The sequence below is a fragment of the Ursus arctos genome, unplaced genomic scaffold, assembly GCF_023065955.2.
Source record: "Ursus arctos isolate Adak ecotype North America unplaced genomic scaffold, UrsArc2.0 scaffold_14, whole genome shotgun sequence".
NCBI classification, from domain to species: domain Eukaryota; kingdom Metazoa; phylum Chordata; class Mammalia; order Carnivora; family Ursidae; genus Ursus; species Ursus arctos.
In genome coordinates, this window is record NW_026622808.1 from 68,694,046 (window position 1) to 68,712,035 (window position 17,990).

General features: G+C 57.8%; 1 protein-coding gene across 1 annotated transcript in view; it reads left to right on the forward strand.

The window, feature by feature from the left end:
* The window catches only part of IQSEC1 (IQ motif and Sec7 domain ArfGEF 1), a 376,503-nt gene that overhangs the window by 332,639 nt on the left and 25,874 nt on the right, over positions 1–17,990 (forward strand). The window contains 2 exon segments of the mRNA XM_057311963.1: positions 1,352–1,646; positions 6,180–7,429. Of these exon segments, the coding sequence (XP_057167946.1) occupies positions 1,352–1,646; positions 6,180–7,429 (1,545 nt within the window).

Genomic DNA, 17,990 nt, shown 5'->3' on the forward strand with positions numbered 1-17,990 from the left:
TGCATAAGCCAGCCAGTCCCTCTCAGTCCCCCCAGTCTGGCACCTGGAATGTTGAGAGGGATGTGTCTGCGTCCTGGGGATGAGGTTCAGTGAGGTGGAGGGGTGCACACCGCCCCCCCCCCCAGGTCTTGGAGTCCCACCAACTTGGGCTTTGATCTCAACTGACCCACTCACTACCTGTGCGACCACAGGCAGGTTCCTGTACTTCCGTGGGCCTCGGTTTCCCCACCTGGAAAGGGGAAGTTAGTGATTCTTTGCAGACTGGTTTTGAGATTTAGAAAAAAATGTATGTACAACACTGTATTCATTCCCAAGCCTGCAGTAACAAGGACCACAGACCGGGCGGCTTAAACAACAGACATTTATTTTCTCCCTGTTCTGGAGGCTCGAAGTCCAGTATCAAGGGGTCAGCAGGGCTGGTGTCATTGAGACCTCTCTCCTTGGCCTGCAGGTGGACGCCTTCTTTTTTTTTTTTTTTTTTTAAAGATTTTATTTATTTATTCGACAGACATAGAGACAGCCAGCGAGAGAGGGAACACAAGCAGGGGGAGTGGGAGAGGAAGAAGCAGGCTCATAGCAGAGGAGCCTGATGTGGGGCTCGATCCCATAACTCCGGGATCACGCCCTGAGCCGAAGGCAGACGCTTAACCGCTGTGCCACCCAGGCGCCCCAGATGGCCGCCTTCTCACTGAGTCCTCATGTTGTTGTCCCTCTGTGCGTGTCTGGGTCCTTATCACCTTCCTCTTCTTAGAAGGACACCAGTCACGTTGGATTAGGACCCTGACGGACCTCATTAACCTAACTCTTTGAAGACCCTATCTCTGACACATTCTGAAGTACTGGGGGTTAAGACTTCAAGATATAAATTCTGGGGGCACACGGTTCAGCCCATAACAAACCGCCAGTGCCTGACCCCTAAGTAGGTATATATGAAAGAGTTACTTTAGTGAATGTCTTTCTAAAATAAGAACGAAAAGTACAAAAATTGGTGGTTTACTTAAACGCAGGTGGTGGGAGTGAGGGAGAGAAGGTGACCACATCCATTTCGTTGGTTAGCAGATTTTCACTGGCCACGTACTCCTATGGGCCAGGCCCTGATGTAGGCACTGGGGCTCATCAGTGTGCATCGTGGGTCAAACCTCCGTCCTCGCAAAGCTGACGTTCTCATGTAGCAGATGGACAGTAAGCAAAATCAATCAGTAAAGTGTGTCAGATGCCAGCTGGCAGCACGGGGGACACTGTGGGGCTGCCTCTTGCCCGTGGCCCCCTCCGGCCTCCTGGCTCCCTGTTGGGCCCTGGGGTCTGGTCTCCTACTCAAAGCAGGCCTCTCTCGTCTCTCTGTCCCCTGCAGCGTGGAGGGCGAGGCCCCCAGCAGCGAGACTGGCACGTCGCTGGACAGCCCGTCGGCCTACCACCAGGGCCCCCTAGCGCCCGCTTCCAGCCTGAGCCCCGACCGCTACGAGCACACATCGGTGGGAGCCTATGGGCTGTACTCGGGGCCGCCAGGACAGCAGCAGCGCACACGGAGGCCCAAATTGCAGCACTCCACCTCCATCCTTCGCAAGCAGGCCGAGGAGGAGGCCATCAAGCGCTCGCGGTCTCTCTCTGAGAGCTATGAGCTCTCCTCCGACCTGCAGGACAAGCAGGTAGGCGGGGCCCACCGCACGGGGACAGGCAGCCGGGCAGATGCCCGGCCCTTACTGGGGCGGCCTGAGGCAGCAGGAGGCTCAGCTCTCGAAGGCTGGAGTCCCACGCTCTCCCGCAGACTGAAGTCCGGTTAGGTGCCCTTGTGCTGTGAACATGGCCTTCACCTCGGCCCAGGCCCCCCGTCTTGCCCCGCCTGACCTGCGGAGGCTCTCGTAGTGAAGGGATTGGAGTGTCAGGACTTGGCCTCCACCCCACTCTTCATCCTCATGGCTGTGCACGCAGGTTAGGTGGCCAGACGCTGAGCATCTGAGGTCCCAGGAGAGGCCTGAACCTTAGGTAGTCCTCAGGAGGAGTCCCCGAGGAGAAGGGCAGGAGGTCAGCTTACAACATAAATAGCACATGCTCCGAAAAGAACACCAAGCCCATCCACAGCCAGTGGGCGAGGTTGCTTATTATATCCCTTTGGTTTACAATTCTGTGTTCTCGTGGGAAACGGCCTCACTGAAGGCTCGCTTCCTCCCGCAGGGGCCTTGGCCCAGACCCACCGTGGGGTTGGCACCTGTGTGCAGGGCAAGGAGGGCGCATGGCCTGCCCGCTTGGCTGGGCTCCGGGAAGGACTAAAATAGCCTCTCGGGGTTGAGGGAGAGGCCTGTCCGGGCGGGGGGTGGGTGGGCAGAAGGAATGAGCCATCACTGGGCGGGGGGCAGAGAGCTCCCATTTCCAGGACCTCAGGAGTGTAGGCACCTAGGAGCTCCTTGAATAAGAATTCTTGGGTGAAACCGAAGGCAAGTTTCAGGCTTTAAGAGAACCTCAGGCTGTGGCAAGCAGCCGTGCAAATATGCAGGGCGAGGCTTCTCTGTCCAGCTTCCGTCAGCTCCTGGGCCGGCTCCTCGTAAGTCCTAGCTGGTCGCATCAACCCCTCGCCTTGCCACCCTCCACTCCCCGGTCTTCCTACTGGTCTTTTACAGAGCAGAGGTCTGGGCCTGGTGTGGCACCTGACTTCCAGGAGCGGTGCGGGTACTGCCCTGGAGGGTGGGTCTTCCTTTCCCCCAAACCCCGACAGAGTCCCCTGCCAGCCCCCTCCCTTCCCTGTTCTCAGTGCTACCTGCCTCAGCCCTGATTCTTCTCATCCTTCTGCAGATGGCCCCTTGTCGGGCTGTGGGAGCAGATACCGCCCCCCCCAACCCCCGTGGCACTTGGCTCTGTGGCCAGGCCCACAGCAGGGGAAGACCACCTCTGTTCCATTTATCACTTACACCCAGATCCAAAGTGGATCAGAAGCAGTCGATAGTAAAAGACCTCCAGCAGAACTGTTGAAAAAGACGTGAGGAAGGTGAAGACCTCACAGAGGCCTATGGAGATAATCACCTGCTTCATACGGCCTTACTGTGGCTGCACCTGTTCCTTTTGATCCCACCCACATGAAGCAAATGCCCCCCGTGTGCCAGACATTGTGCTGGGTGCCGGGGAGTCAACAGTGGACAAGGCGAGGCCCTAGCTCTTGAGCCGACACTTTGGTCCAGAAGATGGACCCACAGGCAAGTTAGCAATAAATTCCAGAGTGTGATACAAACTCCAGAGATTATGAAAGAGGGGGAAGAAGTGGAGCGACTGTGGGAGGTGACAGCATCGGATAAGGGCGGTGGGGAAGGCCTCCTCAAGGTGGCATCTGAACTGAGTGTTTGAGGAAGCAGTAACCCCGGGTGCAAAGGCCCTGAGGCAGAACAAGGGCAGCAGGGAAGAGGTGGTGAAAAGGTAAGAGGGCCACGGAGCTGTTGAGCTTCCTGGCAATCAAACAAGAGTGGGAGTAGGACAGATTACGTGGGAACTGCCAGGTAAAGATAGGCTGCACAATCCCACAAGGAGTTAAAGTCGGGTCACGCAAAGTCCCGTTTAGTGAAGGGAGCCCTCTGGCTTCAGGGCCTCCTCACCTTCTGGTGGTTTCCTATCAATGAGAGCAGGAGTCCTGAGTCATCAAGAGGTGGTAGTTCTGCTTTGTGGAAGGGCGTTCCTCTCTGTTCCCTATCCCTCCCCTGCTGTTGAGAAGGGTCCTCTTAGAGGGAGAGTGAGGGCTAGGGGTCACTCCGCATCACGTCACTTCCCAGAGCCTCTGTCCTCCGAGAAGGGGGATCCCAGAGCCCCTCTGCAGACTGGATGTCACGTGAGTATCGGGTGAGGGCGATGTACAGCAGGTGAGCACATACAGATTGGATTCCCTCCCCTGCACCCCGATAAACTTTCTGACTGGGCCTCGGGTCCGTTGTGGCCTAGAACAAAGAACAACCATCGTGAGTCTGGGGGATGCAGAAGAGCAGGCCTGGGTCAGTGTGTGTCCTCCAGGGAAGACCAGGAAGGAGGGACTGAGAGGGGCTTTGATGACAACACAGAGCCAATTTCTGCCTTTCCAAAGTCCCCCTTCTCCCCCCATCACCCTTCCCCCAGATCTGGGGAGCCAGTCTCAGACAAACAGGGTCGCTGCTTAGTTTTCTAGGTCCAAAGTCAGCAGGAGAGAAAGAGCCCTGAGTGAGCCCTGGGCTTAAGCTGGTGGCCCTGGTGTCATGACTCCGCTCCCAAAGGTGACATGAGGGGGGCCAGGCTACCAGCCTTGAAGGGCAGAGAAGAGAAGGCTTCCCAGAGCTCAGCCTTGGGCCCTTTATCGGCCCCGTCGGCTTTCAGAGCTCCACTCAAAACCCCCAAAAAACAAAGTCTGCTTACAGATGTGGAAGTGAGGTCATCTCTTTGGATGGTGTTCAGTAATTTCAGGGCAAGAGAAAAAACAGACCCACCCTGGCTGACTCTGGGCCCAGAAAAGTCGTTTTGATCCACCCCCCCCCCACACACACACATTACCTGCTCCTCCTATGAAGGGAGCCACTCTGCCCGGCCTGCTGTTCCCTCTCCTGTAGGGCCCAGAGAGCTGGCGCGTTCAGTGTCCAGGGGGAGCTGGCATCCCTGACGTGGGTGGCCTCCCAGAGCTGGGAAGCAAGGGGACCAGGACCTGCACTGGGGTGTGGGAGGCTCTCAGCCCTCTGTTCCTGGCCCACCCCACAGCGGCTCTGAGCAACCTTCTCCCCCGACTCGGGCCATAGCGTGGATTTGCTCAGCATCTGTTTGGCTTTGTTTCAGTTAGGTATGGGACCTTATCTCTCTGTGCCACCTGCTTTGGTGTGATGCCCGGCACGGCATAGGCAGGTGGGATCTAGACAAGCAGGGTGTGGTGCTTTGCCTCCCTGGCACAAGTGTGCCTTCCTCCTGAGGGCCTTAGGCCTCTCCTGGCCCCACACCAGGTGCCCCCTCTGCCCAGCACCCCAAGAGCCCTGGCTCGGCAGAGAAGCCAGTTCCTTATCTTGAATTTTCTTTGATTCCTACAAGGCAGGCTCCTACTTTATGGGCATGTTTTCACTCAGGAGCGAGGCACGGGGAGCAGCCCGTGGGGTTGTCCTTGATCACCAAGGCATGAGCCTCATGGCTTCAGGAGGCTGGTGTGTCACACAGGGGAGACCCAGGCAGTGCCACCTGCCTGCAGCCCTGCCCCATCCCTGTACCTCATCATGGAGAGGGACCATCGGGGCCTGGGGTGCCAGAATGAGTGCTCGCTCTGGAGTCTAGAGGCCTCTGGCTGTGAGCTGGGTCTCTCCTTTGGGCCTCAGTTTCCCCGTCTGTCCAGTGAGGGGAGTTGGGGACCCCATAAACTGTAAACACGGTCCAGGAATGCAGCTGAAGGTCTTCCAGCCCCAGCTTGGGGCTGTGCTGAGCTTGGCATGTGCTGGGCACTTGTGTCTGTCTCGTCAGGTGCTCAGCAGGCCTACAAGGTAGGGCTGAGTACCGTCCCCACTTTACAGATGAGGAAGCAGGAAGTGCACGGCCCCAAGGCTCGCTCGGAGTAGCACAGCTAACGAGGGGCAGGGCCAGGATTAGAGCCCAGGCATGTGGCCTGGAAGCCTGCTCCCCGCTACGGTGATTCTCTCAGGCCTGCCTGAAACTCAGTGACACCACGCCCCCCAGCTGGTAAGAGCACATGGTTGCTGTTGTAAAGAGGAACGGAGTCCAGAAGCCTGCAGCCAATGCTCAGCGTCCAGGATCTCACTGAAATCTTTGGCAGGTCTCTTAACCTGCTCGTGCCTCGGGTTCCTCCTCTCTGGAGGGGCTGCCTGCACCTCTTCCAGCATCTCCCCAGTTTTGTTAAACCACAGGCCACAAGATGCACTGGTGCCAAAGGCTTCTGTGGCCAAAGAAATTTGGGAGCGTGCCACCTTTTAAAGGTTCTGGGAAGTCCTGCGGGGAGCATCCTTGGTTTCACTTCAATGTGGGGCTTCTCCGAGATCTTATTGGACCCGGGGAACCCCTGTTTTGCACAACCTCACAAGCATGCCTCCGCAGTTGCCATAACCCACTTTGGGATGTGCCGAGGCCGTTCCGGATGGTGCTGCTGCGGAGCCGGGCAGCGGGCACGACCGTGGGTGGGCATGGAGCCGTGCCAGCACACGGGCTTGTGCTCACTGATGTCCTGTCCTTCCGCACCCCCCGACCAGGTGGAGATGCTAGAACGCAAGTATGGGGGCCGCCTCGTGACCCGCCATGCGGCCCGCACCATCCAGACGGCCTTCCGCCAGTACCAGATGAACAAGAACTTCGAGCGCCTGCGCAGCTCCATGTCAGAGAACCGCATGTCGCGCCGCATCGTGCTGTCCAACATGAGGATGCAGTTCTCCTTCGAGGGCCCGGAGAAGGTGCACAGCTCCTACTTCGAGGGGAAGCAGGTCTCGGTGACTGATGATGGCTCTCAGCTGGGGGCCCTCGTGCCTTCCGAGTGCAGCGACCTTGGCGAGCCACCCACCCTCAAGTCTCCCGCCCCGTCCAGCGACTTCACGGACGCCATCACGGAGCTGGAGGACGCCTTCTCGCGGCAGGTGAAGTCACTGGCTGAGTCCATCGACGACGCCCTCAACTGCCGCAGCCTGCACGCCGAGGAGGCGCCGGCCCCCGACGCCGGGCGGGCCCGGGACGCCGAGCCCAAGCCGGCCCTGCACGGCGTGGACCACCACAAACTGGACGAGATGACGGCCTCGTACAGCGACGTCACCCTGTACATCGACGAGGAGGAGCTGTCACCGCCCCTGCCCCTCTCGCAGGCGGGGCACCGGCCGCCCAGCACGGAGTCGGACCTGCGGCTGCGGGCCGGGGGTGCCGCGCAGGACTACTGGGCGCTGGCTCACAAGGACGACAAGGGGGACACGGACACAAGCTGCCGGAGCACACCGTCGCTCGAGCGGCAGGAGCAGCGGCTGCGGGTGGAGCACCTCCCGCTGCTCACTATCGAGCCGCCCAGCGACAGCTCCGTGGAGCTCAGCGACCGCTCGGACCGCAGCTCGCTCAAGAGGCAGAGCGCCTACGAACGCAGCCTGGGCGGGCCGCAGGGCAGCCCCAAGCACGGCCCCCTGGGCGGTCCCCCCAAGGGCCTACCCCGGGAGGAGCCAGAGTTGCGGCCCCGGCCCCCCCGGCCCCTGGACAGCCACCTGGCCATCAACGGCTCGGCCAACAGGCAGAGCAAGTCGGAGTCCGACTACTCGGATGGCGACAACGACAGCATCAATAGCACATCCAATTCCAACGACACCATCAACTGCAGCTCCGAGTCGTCGTCCCGTGACAGCCTGCGGGAGCAGACGCTCAGCAAGCAGACCTACCACAAGGAGACCCGCAACAGCTGGGACTCACCCGCCTTCAGCAACGACGTCATCCGCAAGAGGCACTATCGCATCGGCCTCAATCTCTTCAACAAGTGAGTGCCTGCCAGCCCCGCGGGAGGGAGCGGGGCGGGCCTTCCTCTCACGCCCCAGGGCCTTTGCGTGCACCGAGGGTTTAAAAGAGCATGTGTGAGGGCGCGACACGGGGCTAGGGGGGCCTCTAGCAGCACCTGGCACAGCGATGCTGTCATAGAGGGGACTGGAGCCTGGTGAGTGGGGGGCCCGGCCCCCTCCCAAGGGCCCTGTTGTGGGGAGAACAGAGTCTCCCAGGCTGAGCAGCAACCAAATGAGGGGTTTCTCTGTGACCAAGCAACATGGGGACAGGGGTCAGGGCCTTGTCAGCCCCTAGAGCAGAACCCAGCACACAGTAGCGTCTCAGGAAATGTGAATGTGAAGGCTGACGGCGCTGTGTAACGTGCCCAGCCGTGAACACCAGGCTCGCTCGGGGGTTTGGACTGGATTCGCTGGGTGGTGAGGGGCATGAAGGTCTTTGGGCAAGCGCATGATGGGGTCCGAGTCTGAGCAAGGTCTCCCAGGGCAGGTACGGGCTCGGTTCGGCGGCGCACGTCGGGGGACGCAGGACACAGGTAACCTGGTGCTGACAGAAGTCTCAGCAAGGTCCTTTGGGAGATGTGTGAATTGGGTCTACTGAGTGGCCGCTCCCCACCGGGAGTTCTAGAAAGGTGCTGTGGGGGCAGTCCTGAGAGCAGATTTAAGGAGGGAGACGGGTATTTAAAGCGTGCTATTCTTAGCACAGCCGAAAATAGCTAGCGGAAGGAGAGGAGGGCCGCACACTCCCTTGGAAGGGACGCTGGCGGACTCTGGTTATTAAACCTCATATTTCACATCATTTCCATCCATGGGGCCTCTGGGATTGGGGGTCATGAGACGTCAGCCTGGCGCTGACTCCTCCAAGGCTGGGGACACGGCCAGACTGCCTGGTGGTGACGGACACACACCCGCTGCACTTCCCTGCTCTCTGCTTCCTCTTCGAGATGGAGGGAGACTTGGGGGCACTGTTGAGCCACCCCCGCTACAAATGCAGGTGCTGCACTATCTCAGGGACCCAGAGAGGCCTGTCCCAGAGGGTGGGTGGGGAACAGCACACATCCATGCGAGCAGCCAAGGGGCTCTGGGTCACTGGTCCTCACTCAGCTGAGAGCTACGAGTCTCGAGCCCCTTGCATCTGCACGGGTGCTCTCTCCCGAGACTCCCATCAGCCCATGGTTCACGGCCCGTAGGGACAGCCTCACCGCTGCACGAGCTGTGGCCGGAGCAGCACATCAGCAGGAAGGGCCCTGACCTGCTGAGCCCATCCTGAGCTCTGTCCCAGAAGTCTGCTTCCACCTGCTTCTGGGCATCGCCAGCTCCCAGGTCGTCTTAGACCCATGCCAGGGCCCTCTTTTTGGGGGAGCTGAACTGACTCGGGGGCTCCCTTAGTGCCCAAGCCCACCGTGTCCCTGTCAGCTTCCAGGGATGTCCCAATGTAGGGGGTCTCAGCTGTGTCGACAGGTAGAGGCCAGAAAAAACAGTCCCTCCACCAACCAGCGTTGGTCTGTGTAGATTCGCTCTAGCTCTGTTTTTAGTTATGTGCGCGGCCCAGGAACACATTCCCCGTGGAAAATGAAAGCCTTCCAGTTAGGATAAACATTCCCTTTGGCTCTTGTCATTTTGGAGTCTCTCCTCCCAGATCTCTATTCCATGCATGTGTGGGCTCTTAGGAACTGCAGACAGCCGTGGTTCAGAGCACAGCTCCGGGGCCAGACTGCCCGGGCTCACACCCTGGCCTTTTGTCTGTACAGTGGGGCTGGGCCCAATAGTGTCCACCTCGCAGGGTGTGAGTTGTAAGGAAGCAGGTATGTGAAGTGCTTGGAGCAGCCTGGCACCAAGTAAGTCCTCTCCCAAGTGTTAGCTGCTGTTGCTGCGGCCTTGCTGACATTATCTGGGGCCTGGGGTTGTGGGCGTCATCTTACTGGGATATCACCGCATGGCTTGCTGTTGGAGATCCCCCCCGCCCCGCCACCATCAGTGTGCATGGGCCACCTCCCGCCTGCCTACTGCTGTGTAGTGGTCCCTGGTGTGGCTCTCCATATTGTTGACCTGGCCACTTGCTTCCACTTCTTCGTAATTACCAACCATAGATGACAACGAGTGTGGATCTATGCTTTACATACACTCCCAAGGGAGTCTGTAGGGAAGCCAGCTGAAAGGATTATGGAGGCTTAGGTAGGCACGGTTTTCACTGAAAACTTACTCTTTAGAGGGGGCTCTACCCACTTCCGCTCTCCGCAGTTGGATCTCAGAGGTCCTCTTTCTCCCACATGCTTGGCGACACTCAGTGTTATCCCCCCTCAATCAAAGGGTAGAGATTGTTGTCTCTTGATCATTTCAGTTTGCATTTCCCAGCTTCTAAGATGGAGCGATGGAGCATCTATATGTGTCTTGTCTTTTTTTTTTTTTTCAGTAATCGCTACGCCCAGCGCAGGGTTTGAACTCGCAACCTTGAAATCGAGTTCGCATGCTCCTCCAACTGAGCCAGCCAGGCATCCCCAGTTCATGTTCTCTGCTCATTTTTCTCTTATTTTCCTATCTATCACTTGTCTTTGAAATCTTTTTCTTTTCAGTTATAATCGCATATGGTAAAATTCACCCTTAAAAGCGTACAGTTCAGTGGTTCTCAGATATACGTCTTTAACTTTGTGCTCTTTCATCTAACAAAAGTTTTTTAAAATTTTTTGTGTTTTTAAAATTGAGATAATTGCCATCCAACGTCAGTTTCGGATGTACGAGGTAAATGATTCGATTTTTATGTATATTGCAAAATGATCACAAGAAGCTGTTACCATCCCTCACCACACATAGTTACGAATTGTTTTTTTCTTGAGATGAGAACTTTTAAGATCTACTGTCTCGGCAACTTCAAGTGTACAATCCGCTGTTATTAAGCACAGTCACCCTGCTGTACAGGAAGGTTTTAATTTTAATTAGCTAAATTCGCATTTTCTTGTTTTATTTTGTTGGGTTTCATGGTTTATTTTAAAAGGGACTCTGCCCGTGGGGGTGCCTGGGTGGCTCAGTCGGTTAAGCGTCCAACACTTCATCTCAATTCAGGTCACGATCTCACAGGGTCTTGAGTTCAAGCCCTGCACTGGGCTCCACACTGGGCATGGAGCCTACTTAATAATAATAATAATTATAATTATAATTATAATTATTATTATTATTATTATTAAAGGGGGCCCTGCCCCAAATCATAAATATGGTTTTAAAATATTTTCTTCAATATATTTGCATGCCCTTCAGGACTTTAAGTTGATATTTGTTTTGGAGAACCACACAAGGTGAGGGATTCCAACTTTTTTAAAGATTTCATTTATTAATTTGTGAGAGAGAGCACAAGAGCATAAGCAGGGGGAGCAGCAGAGGGAGAAGCAGACTCCCCGCTGAGCAGGGAGCCTAATTCAGGACTTGATCCCAGGACCCTGGGATCATGACCTGAGCCGAAGGCAGACGCCCCACCGTCTGAGCCACCCCGGCACCCCCAACTTTTATTATTCTGTAGAGATTAGCCAGTTGTTTCCAAACAGTTTATTCAACAGTCTGTCCTTTCTTCGTGGACTTGAAGCCCCATCTAATTCCCCCATGAATGGGGCCTTTTCATTCATTCAGCAGCTATTTACTGAGCGCCTGCCACACACCAGGCAGTGTTTTAGGGCCTGGGACAGATCAGGGAATAGAACAAAGATGCTCGCGCAGCTCCCCGTTCACGGTTACGGGGCCCGTTCATTCCTCCACAAGCATCAGCTCGGGGTTTCACGTGTTTTCTTATTAGAGCAAAACCCCCTCTTTTGTTCTTTTTAAAAATTGTCTCGGCTCTTTTGGGTGGGTATTCTTCCGTGTGAATTTTGGAATCGCTCATTAAGGCCCTTGAGCAACCCCAGCCAACCTGTGCCCTTATTGCCTTCAGGTCAGAGAAGCACTCGGGGGCAGGAGGAGCCGGGGTTTTTACAGCGTTGCAGTCCAGCCACTACTGAAATTAAAGTTCACTGAAACTTGACCCGAATCCAGTGCCTCCGGCGCCCTAGCCACGGCGCAGGTGCTCACTGGCCACACGTGGCTCACACCGTTCGGTCGCCGCAGATCGTGCTCGTGGACGGCACTGCTCTAGGGCACTGAGGGGCAGTCAGCGGCAAGTCCGGCTCCACGCGGGGTAGGGGACAGAGTGGGGTGGCTGGCCCCCACGGCAGGTACCCGTGGACTCCATGTGAAACGTGCCCCCTGCCCACCAGGGAGGCTCCGGGGCTGTGAGAGTGTGTTACAGAGCACCAGGCTTCGTCCCGGCTCGGCCCTTGCCACCTCCTTCCCCAGCCTCCCACCCTGGCCCACACCCCCGACTGCCTCCCGGGCCCACCCGGCCTTCCAGATAGCTGTCAGTCCCCACCCCCTTCCAGTAGTAAGTTTCCTGACATAGAACTTCAGCAACCCCTCCCCCGCAAAAGGGTACATGGAGGATCTGAACGACGCCCGCAAAGTGGGCGAGCGAGGCTGTGAGTGGGGAGGGAAAACAAAACATGAGAGCTGAGAATGTGAGGCAGGCGGGCAGGGAGGGGCATCCCTGGGGCCCCTGGAGGAGGCAGCAGTCTGCCCGACATCCAGATGTCCCTCCAAGCACCTGCCCTTCACAGGCCCTGGGCCACTCGTGGAGTTCACAGCCCCAGAGGGAGGGTGGGGGTCCAGGGACTAGAGGCAGCCCCAGCCCTGCCACACACCAGCTGCAGGGACATGGCAATTCCTTGCACTCTTGGAGCCTTGCCAACTACATCTGGAAAATGGGCACAAGGTTCCTGCCTCCCAGGGCGTGGTGAGGATTAGAGCTAGTGGAACCAAGAGCCGTGCCTGGGGCCCACCATCAAGAAGGTGCTTCTGGGTGGCAGCTGGGGCTGCTGTGTCCAGAGCACAGGGATGGGAGCTTCCAGGAACTCAGGCTGTAGGAGGACCCCACAGGTGGTTTGGGGGACGGAACAGTCGAAGGTAGTGGCAGTGGCTGATAGTTCCGTGTGCTTAGCGTGTGCCAGGCACTGTTCTACAAGCCGTTGTGCTGTAAGTCCCGCTCTCTGGGGTAGGGACTCTTACTAACCCCACTGTGCAGATGCGTAGACTGAGGTTCCCAAGAGGGTCACCTGTCTGAGGTCCCACAGCCAGTGGGTGGGCGGGCTGGAACTCACACCGCTGCAGCCAGCTCCAGCGTGGGAACAGCCACGACACGTGGAGCCCCGTGCACCCCCATCAGCTCACTGGGCCACAGAAGTAAACTGAGAGCTCAGGAAGCAAAGCCATACCACCCATAGGAGGTCCATGGCCCTGGAGCAGAGGTTGTTGGGCCACCACAGCAGCAGGAGCCCGGGTCAGTACCCCCACAGCCCTGATGGGGTCCCCTGTTCCTCTGTTCCACACGCGTGCTCAGGGATACAGGCTTCACTGTGTCGGTCTCCTGTTTTATGCCCCTCTCACTGGCAAGAGCCCAGGGAAATATAGCCCTGGCCAGTTTTGTCCAGGTGGACCTGGCCAGACCTCTCCCACCTCCGGAAGACGGTGCTCACCCCCAGAGCGGCCCTGTGATGAAACAGGTGCCCTCATCAGTGAGTGATCACCTCGTGTCTGAGGGGCATGTGGGTTAAGGCCTCAACAGCCACTCGGTGTGATGGTGTGCTTGGACTCCTGCTTGGGCTGCGAGCTGTTGGGGGGTGCCCCCGAGGTCCCTTCCGGCCCAGAGAGGTAGACCTCCCTTTCACCTAGGTCCTGGCCCCTGGGGTCTGCCAGGTGCCACCCTGCTGTCGTTCCTTTTTGCAGGACGGAGGCGGAGAGCCCTGGTGTGAGTCTGGGGTGCTCCGAGATTCCACCCTTCCTGCATCCCTGGGCGGTCAGCTGCTCCCTCCCTGCCTGGGAAGCAGGCTCAGAGGCGGCAGAGCCGGGCCAGCCTCCTCAGTAAGCAGCAGAGCTGGGGGTGGGCCCCCGATCTGCTAGCCCCAACTCCGTGCTCGTCACGTGTGATGTGTTTCTTGTGATTTCATGAAAATATCAATGACAACAGCAGCCCATCTAAACATACATTAGAGCCCAGGCGCTGTGCAGAACCCTTCATGTGCGTCAGCTCACTGAATCCTCGCAGTGACCCTGGGACACTCGGCTCTAGGGAGCCAGGGCTCAGAGAGGTCAGGTGCTAGCTCGAGGCCACAGAGCCAGACATGCTGGCTCCAGGGTTCCGGTGAGCTAGAGCTATTCACTGCTGCTGGTAGTGCTGACATTTGAAAGATCGGCTGCCTTCAGGGCACTTTGAGCTGCTAAGGAGGAGGCTGGGTTCCCATTCCCCTGGACATGAGCTACCCATCCAGCCCGTGCCCCTCACTGCCCTCACTGCCCTCACAGCCCTGGGGGTCCCTAGCCATGTCCTGGGTCTGGGGTGGCTGGTGCTGAGTCTCTCGGGGAAGAAAACCGTGCCAGGGCAGGCCCCGCACGGCAGACAGCCATGATGGAGGGTAATTCCTCCACCTTTTCTCTGTAATAAGGGCAAGCCCTGTTCAACTTGGGCTCCCGGCATCAGGAAGAGCTTTGTAAAAATCAGAGCTGCATGAAATACAGTCTGAAGGGGTAGTGAGCTTGCTGGCCCTGGAAGTATGTGAGCAGATGGAAGGTGGCCACTCCTTCGTAGGACACTGGGGGCATTTGAGCCTGGATTGTCCAATCGAAGGGCACTTCCAGGCATACAGGGATTGTCCGAGTACCGAACTTGGTGAGTCCCTCCTCCCGTGGTCAGCTGAGACCAGTCACGGGGTTGGCTCAGCTTCCTGACCGCAGAGGGTCCTCGGGCACTGTAGGTAAACAGATCCTGTGTGGGTCTCTGTTAAAATCAGGGCCTTCTCCATTGCAAGTGACAGGAACCCAGTCAGACTGGTTTAAGCAGAGGCCTTACTGGTTCTGGACCTGAAAAGCTGTTGGGCATCTCCTGGCCGTTTTCCCCAGACTCGTCTCCTGCCGGTGCCCCACCAGGGCAGGAGGCCTGCCAGCCGTCCCAGGCTCATGGTCCAGCCTCACAGCAACCCCAGCAGGAAGAGAGCTTCTCCTCTCTCATCAGCCCCTGCTGGCTCGCTCCGAACTGCTTACGGTGGTCAGCAGGATCCGGGGCTCTGACTGGCCAGGGGGAGTGAGGTCAGCCCGCAGAGTCAGTGGGACAGAGTGGGTGGGGTGGGAAATCCGGAAGCCAGCTCGATGCCAGGCAGGGAGGTGTGGACAGCCGCCCACTTTACGTCTCTTCAGCTACTCGGGCAACTAGAAACGACAGGAGAAGCCCATTGTTGACCCTGTAGACCCCTGCTGGGACAAGAGCCTGCAAAGCACTCAGCTCGGGGCTCCAGCAAGTGGGTGATCCGTCAGTGTGGTGCCCAGCCTTGTGACCGCCCTCCCTGGAGCCCCGCAAGCTCGGCGTCCCCACTGACTGCTCGCAGCCCGGGGACAGGAGATGCACGTGAGAGACGCCACTGGTGTGGTCTGCACACGCTGGCCCGTCACCGCCAAGTCTGAATCAGCAGCTGACGTGGAGGAACGCCGGCCTCGCCTCGCGGCCGACAGCAGGGCCCAGCTATAGACTGTCCCACACCAGCCTGCCCTGCTGATGCCTTTCAAGGACCCTTGACAGTGGGGCCCAGAATGCAGAAGCAGGTCAGGTGTGGATGGCACAAGTGTCCCCCACTGTTGACGCTGGGCCCTTAGAGAAGCTAGCGGGCTCAGCAACTGGATAGACTGGCTTTTCAGGAGCAGTGATGGTGGGGAGGGCAGAGTGAGACTTTGGGGGGCTTCTCGGAGCAGAGGAGTGGGCTGAAACTCCCGGCACGCTTTCTGTCGCCTGGCAACCTTGGAGCCCAGTTATTTGACCTCTCTGTGCCCTCTTTTCGTTATGAGTCAACTACGGCTTTTGCATTGACCATTCTGTCTAGCAGGGTCCCTCTTCCTGGCTCCCAGTTCAGTGGCACCTCCCCAGGAAGGCCTTTCCTGATCATCCCCCCACCTTCCTGCCAAAGTCCACGCCTTCTCCAGGTCACCAAGGCACTGCTTGGGTTTCGTTCTGCGTGTTGGTGACCCTCCTCTTGGAGCCATACGACCAAGACTATTTTTTGAGGGCTTGGAGGCATTAACTCATTTAACCTTCACAGTACCTTTGCCGTGTGCACTGTTGCTGTCCCCGTTATTCGGACAGGAAAGCTGAGGCACGGGGAGATTAAGTAACTTGCCCAGGTCCCCCAGGCTGTTTAAGTGGAGCTGGGTGTGAGCTTGGACCTCTGGCTCCGGAAAACATGCCTGTGACTCCTGTACTGTGAGTATTTCTATATCCTGGGAGTTTATTTCCCTCCTTTACCATGCTCCAGCTAGGGTGTTTTTCAAGGATGGGGACTTTGTTGGCTTTTTGTGGGTTTTTTTAATTTTTTAAAATTTTTTTAAAGATTTTTTTTTATTTGTCAGAACGCACGCACAAGCAGGGGGAGCGGCAGGCAGAGGGAGAAGCAGGCTCCCCGCTGAGCAAGGAGCCTGATGCGGGACTCGATCCTAGGACCCGGATCGTGACCTGAGCCGAAGGCAGCTGCTTAACCGACTGGACCACCCAGGCGTCCCTAGGGATGGGGACTTTGGCCCACAGGCGTGCTAGCACAGCCCCTGGCCCAGAACAGGTGCTCAACAGATGTCTGTGGAATGAATGAAGACGTGAATCCAGGGGCAGAAAGCCCGGATCTTGTCCTGAAGGGGTTGGGAGGCCCTGGAAGGTTTTAAAACAGGGTCCTGATGACACCGGGTAAAGCACGCCTTCTCCAGGGCACGTTTTGTTCCTCCTCTGTTGGGTGTGCTCTGGGTGAGCCAGGCCCTTGCTGGACCTAAGGTTCGTGAGCCGGCTGAGCCCCAGTCTGTGTCCTCTTCAGTCTTCAGGACCTGGGGTTCCGGACAGAAGTCCCACTGCACCCTCATAAAGAAGCGAATGTAAAGCCACAGCTGGGGAGGGAGACAGAGCCCCAGCACTGTGTCTGTGCCCTGGGGTGGAACTAGACTCCATGTGACCCGGTTTCATAGCCGGACTCACCCTTCTTTGCCAGGCTGGGTGGGCCCCGTCGCGTCGGCACCCGTCACAGGCCGGCCAGGCGCTGTTCTCATCAAGTCTCTCCGGGACGAGACAGCAGGGGCGTCCTCCCGAGGTGGGCTCCCTGGTTACCTGCGGCAAGCGAAGGTGCCAGAAAGGATCCTGTGGCTCCCATAGGAAGTGCCACGCATCCCTTCTCGCACGGTGCCTTGGCCATAGTGTGTCACCCAGTCCCCTAACTGCCACACTTAGTGGCAGCACTGATGACTCATCCCCTCGCATCCCTTCGCCGAGCAGGTCACTGGGCATGACGCTTAGCAAGATCTAGGGCATGTGCCCCTTCAGTCAGCAGGGAGCTCTGTGAGAGAGCCGTGGATCTAGGACCCCTGCCTGGCAGGGCCCTCAAGGGCACCCTGTCAAGGTGGACGCGGCCAGCAAGGTCCCGACAGGCAGGGAACTCATATCGTCAGACGTCCAGTGCACTGGCTGAAGAGGATGGTGAAGGCCGGGCCACTCCCCTGCATAAAGCCATCCAGAGGCTTCCTTGGACAGCCATATTCATCCTGACCCTGGAGCTCCCAGCCTGGCCTGCACCCACACCCCCAACCCCAGCTCCTTACCTGTGCCTCCTGCCACCACATCCTTCCTCTCAGCTGCTCAGCGAGCTCCTGGTCACACTGGTCAAGTCCCAATGAGTTCAGATTCTTTCCTCCTGTGACGTCGCTGTGCAACCCGCCAGGTGGAACCAGGCCCTGCCGCATTTGGTTCAAACTGGATCACAATATTCCGCAAATATTGTCATCTCTACCCTCAGGCAGTGCACTGTAGCCTGGCTGCCTGCGGGAGGCTCCTCGCTGAGCTCTCGCACCTGGGACCTAGCCTTGCTCCCCGCAGAGCAGCCAGCGGGAGCTTCTTTTTTTTCTTTTTTTTAAAGATTTTATTTATTTATTTGACAGAGACAGCCAGTGAGAGAGGGAACACAAGCAGGAGGAGTGGGAGAGGAGGAAGCAGGCTCCCAGCGGAAGAGCCTGATGTGGGGCTCCATCCCAGAACGCTGGGATCACGCCCTGAGCCGAAGGCAGACGCTTAACAACTGCGCCACCCAGGCACCCCTAGCGGGAGCTTCTTAACCATGGACGTCGGGTCCCATCACTGCCCGGTTCATAACACACTGGGGCTTCTCATCTCACCCAGAGGAAAACCAGATTCCCCCGTGGCCTGCACGCGCTGTGGGAACCGGCCTGCCCACCCTGCTGCTCTCTCCCCTCCCCCAGGGCCCCTGCTCTCAGCCACCCTGGGGCAACTTTCTGGTCCTGGATCCTGCAAAAAACCTTTTGTCACCTTAGGGCCTTTGCATTCACTTCTGCCTCCACCCAAAAAGCTCCCTAAGCACCTACGTCACTGCCCAGTGTCACCTGCTCAGAGAAAGCCTCTGATTCATGGGCAAGTGCCCCTCCCTCTGCCCTCCAGCCATC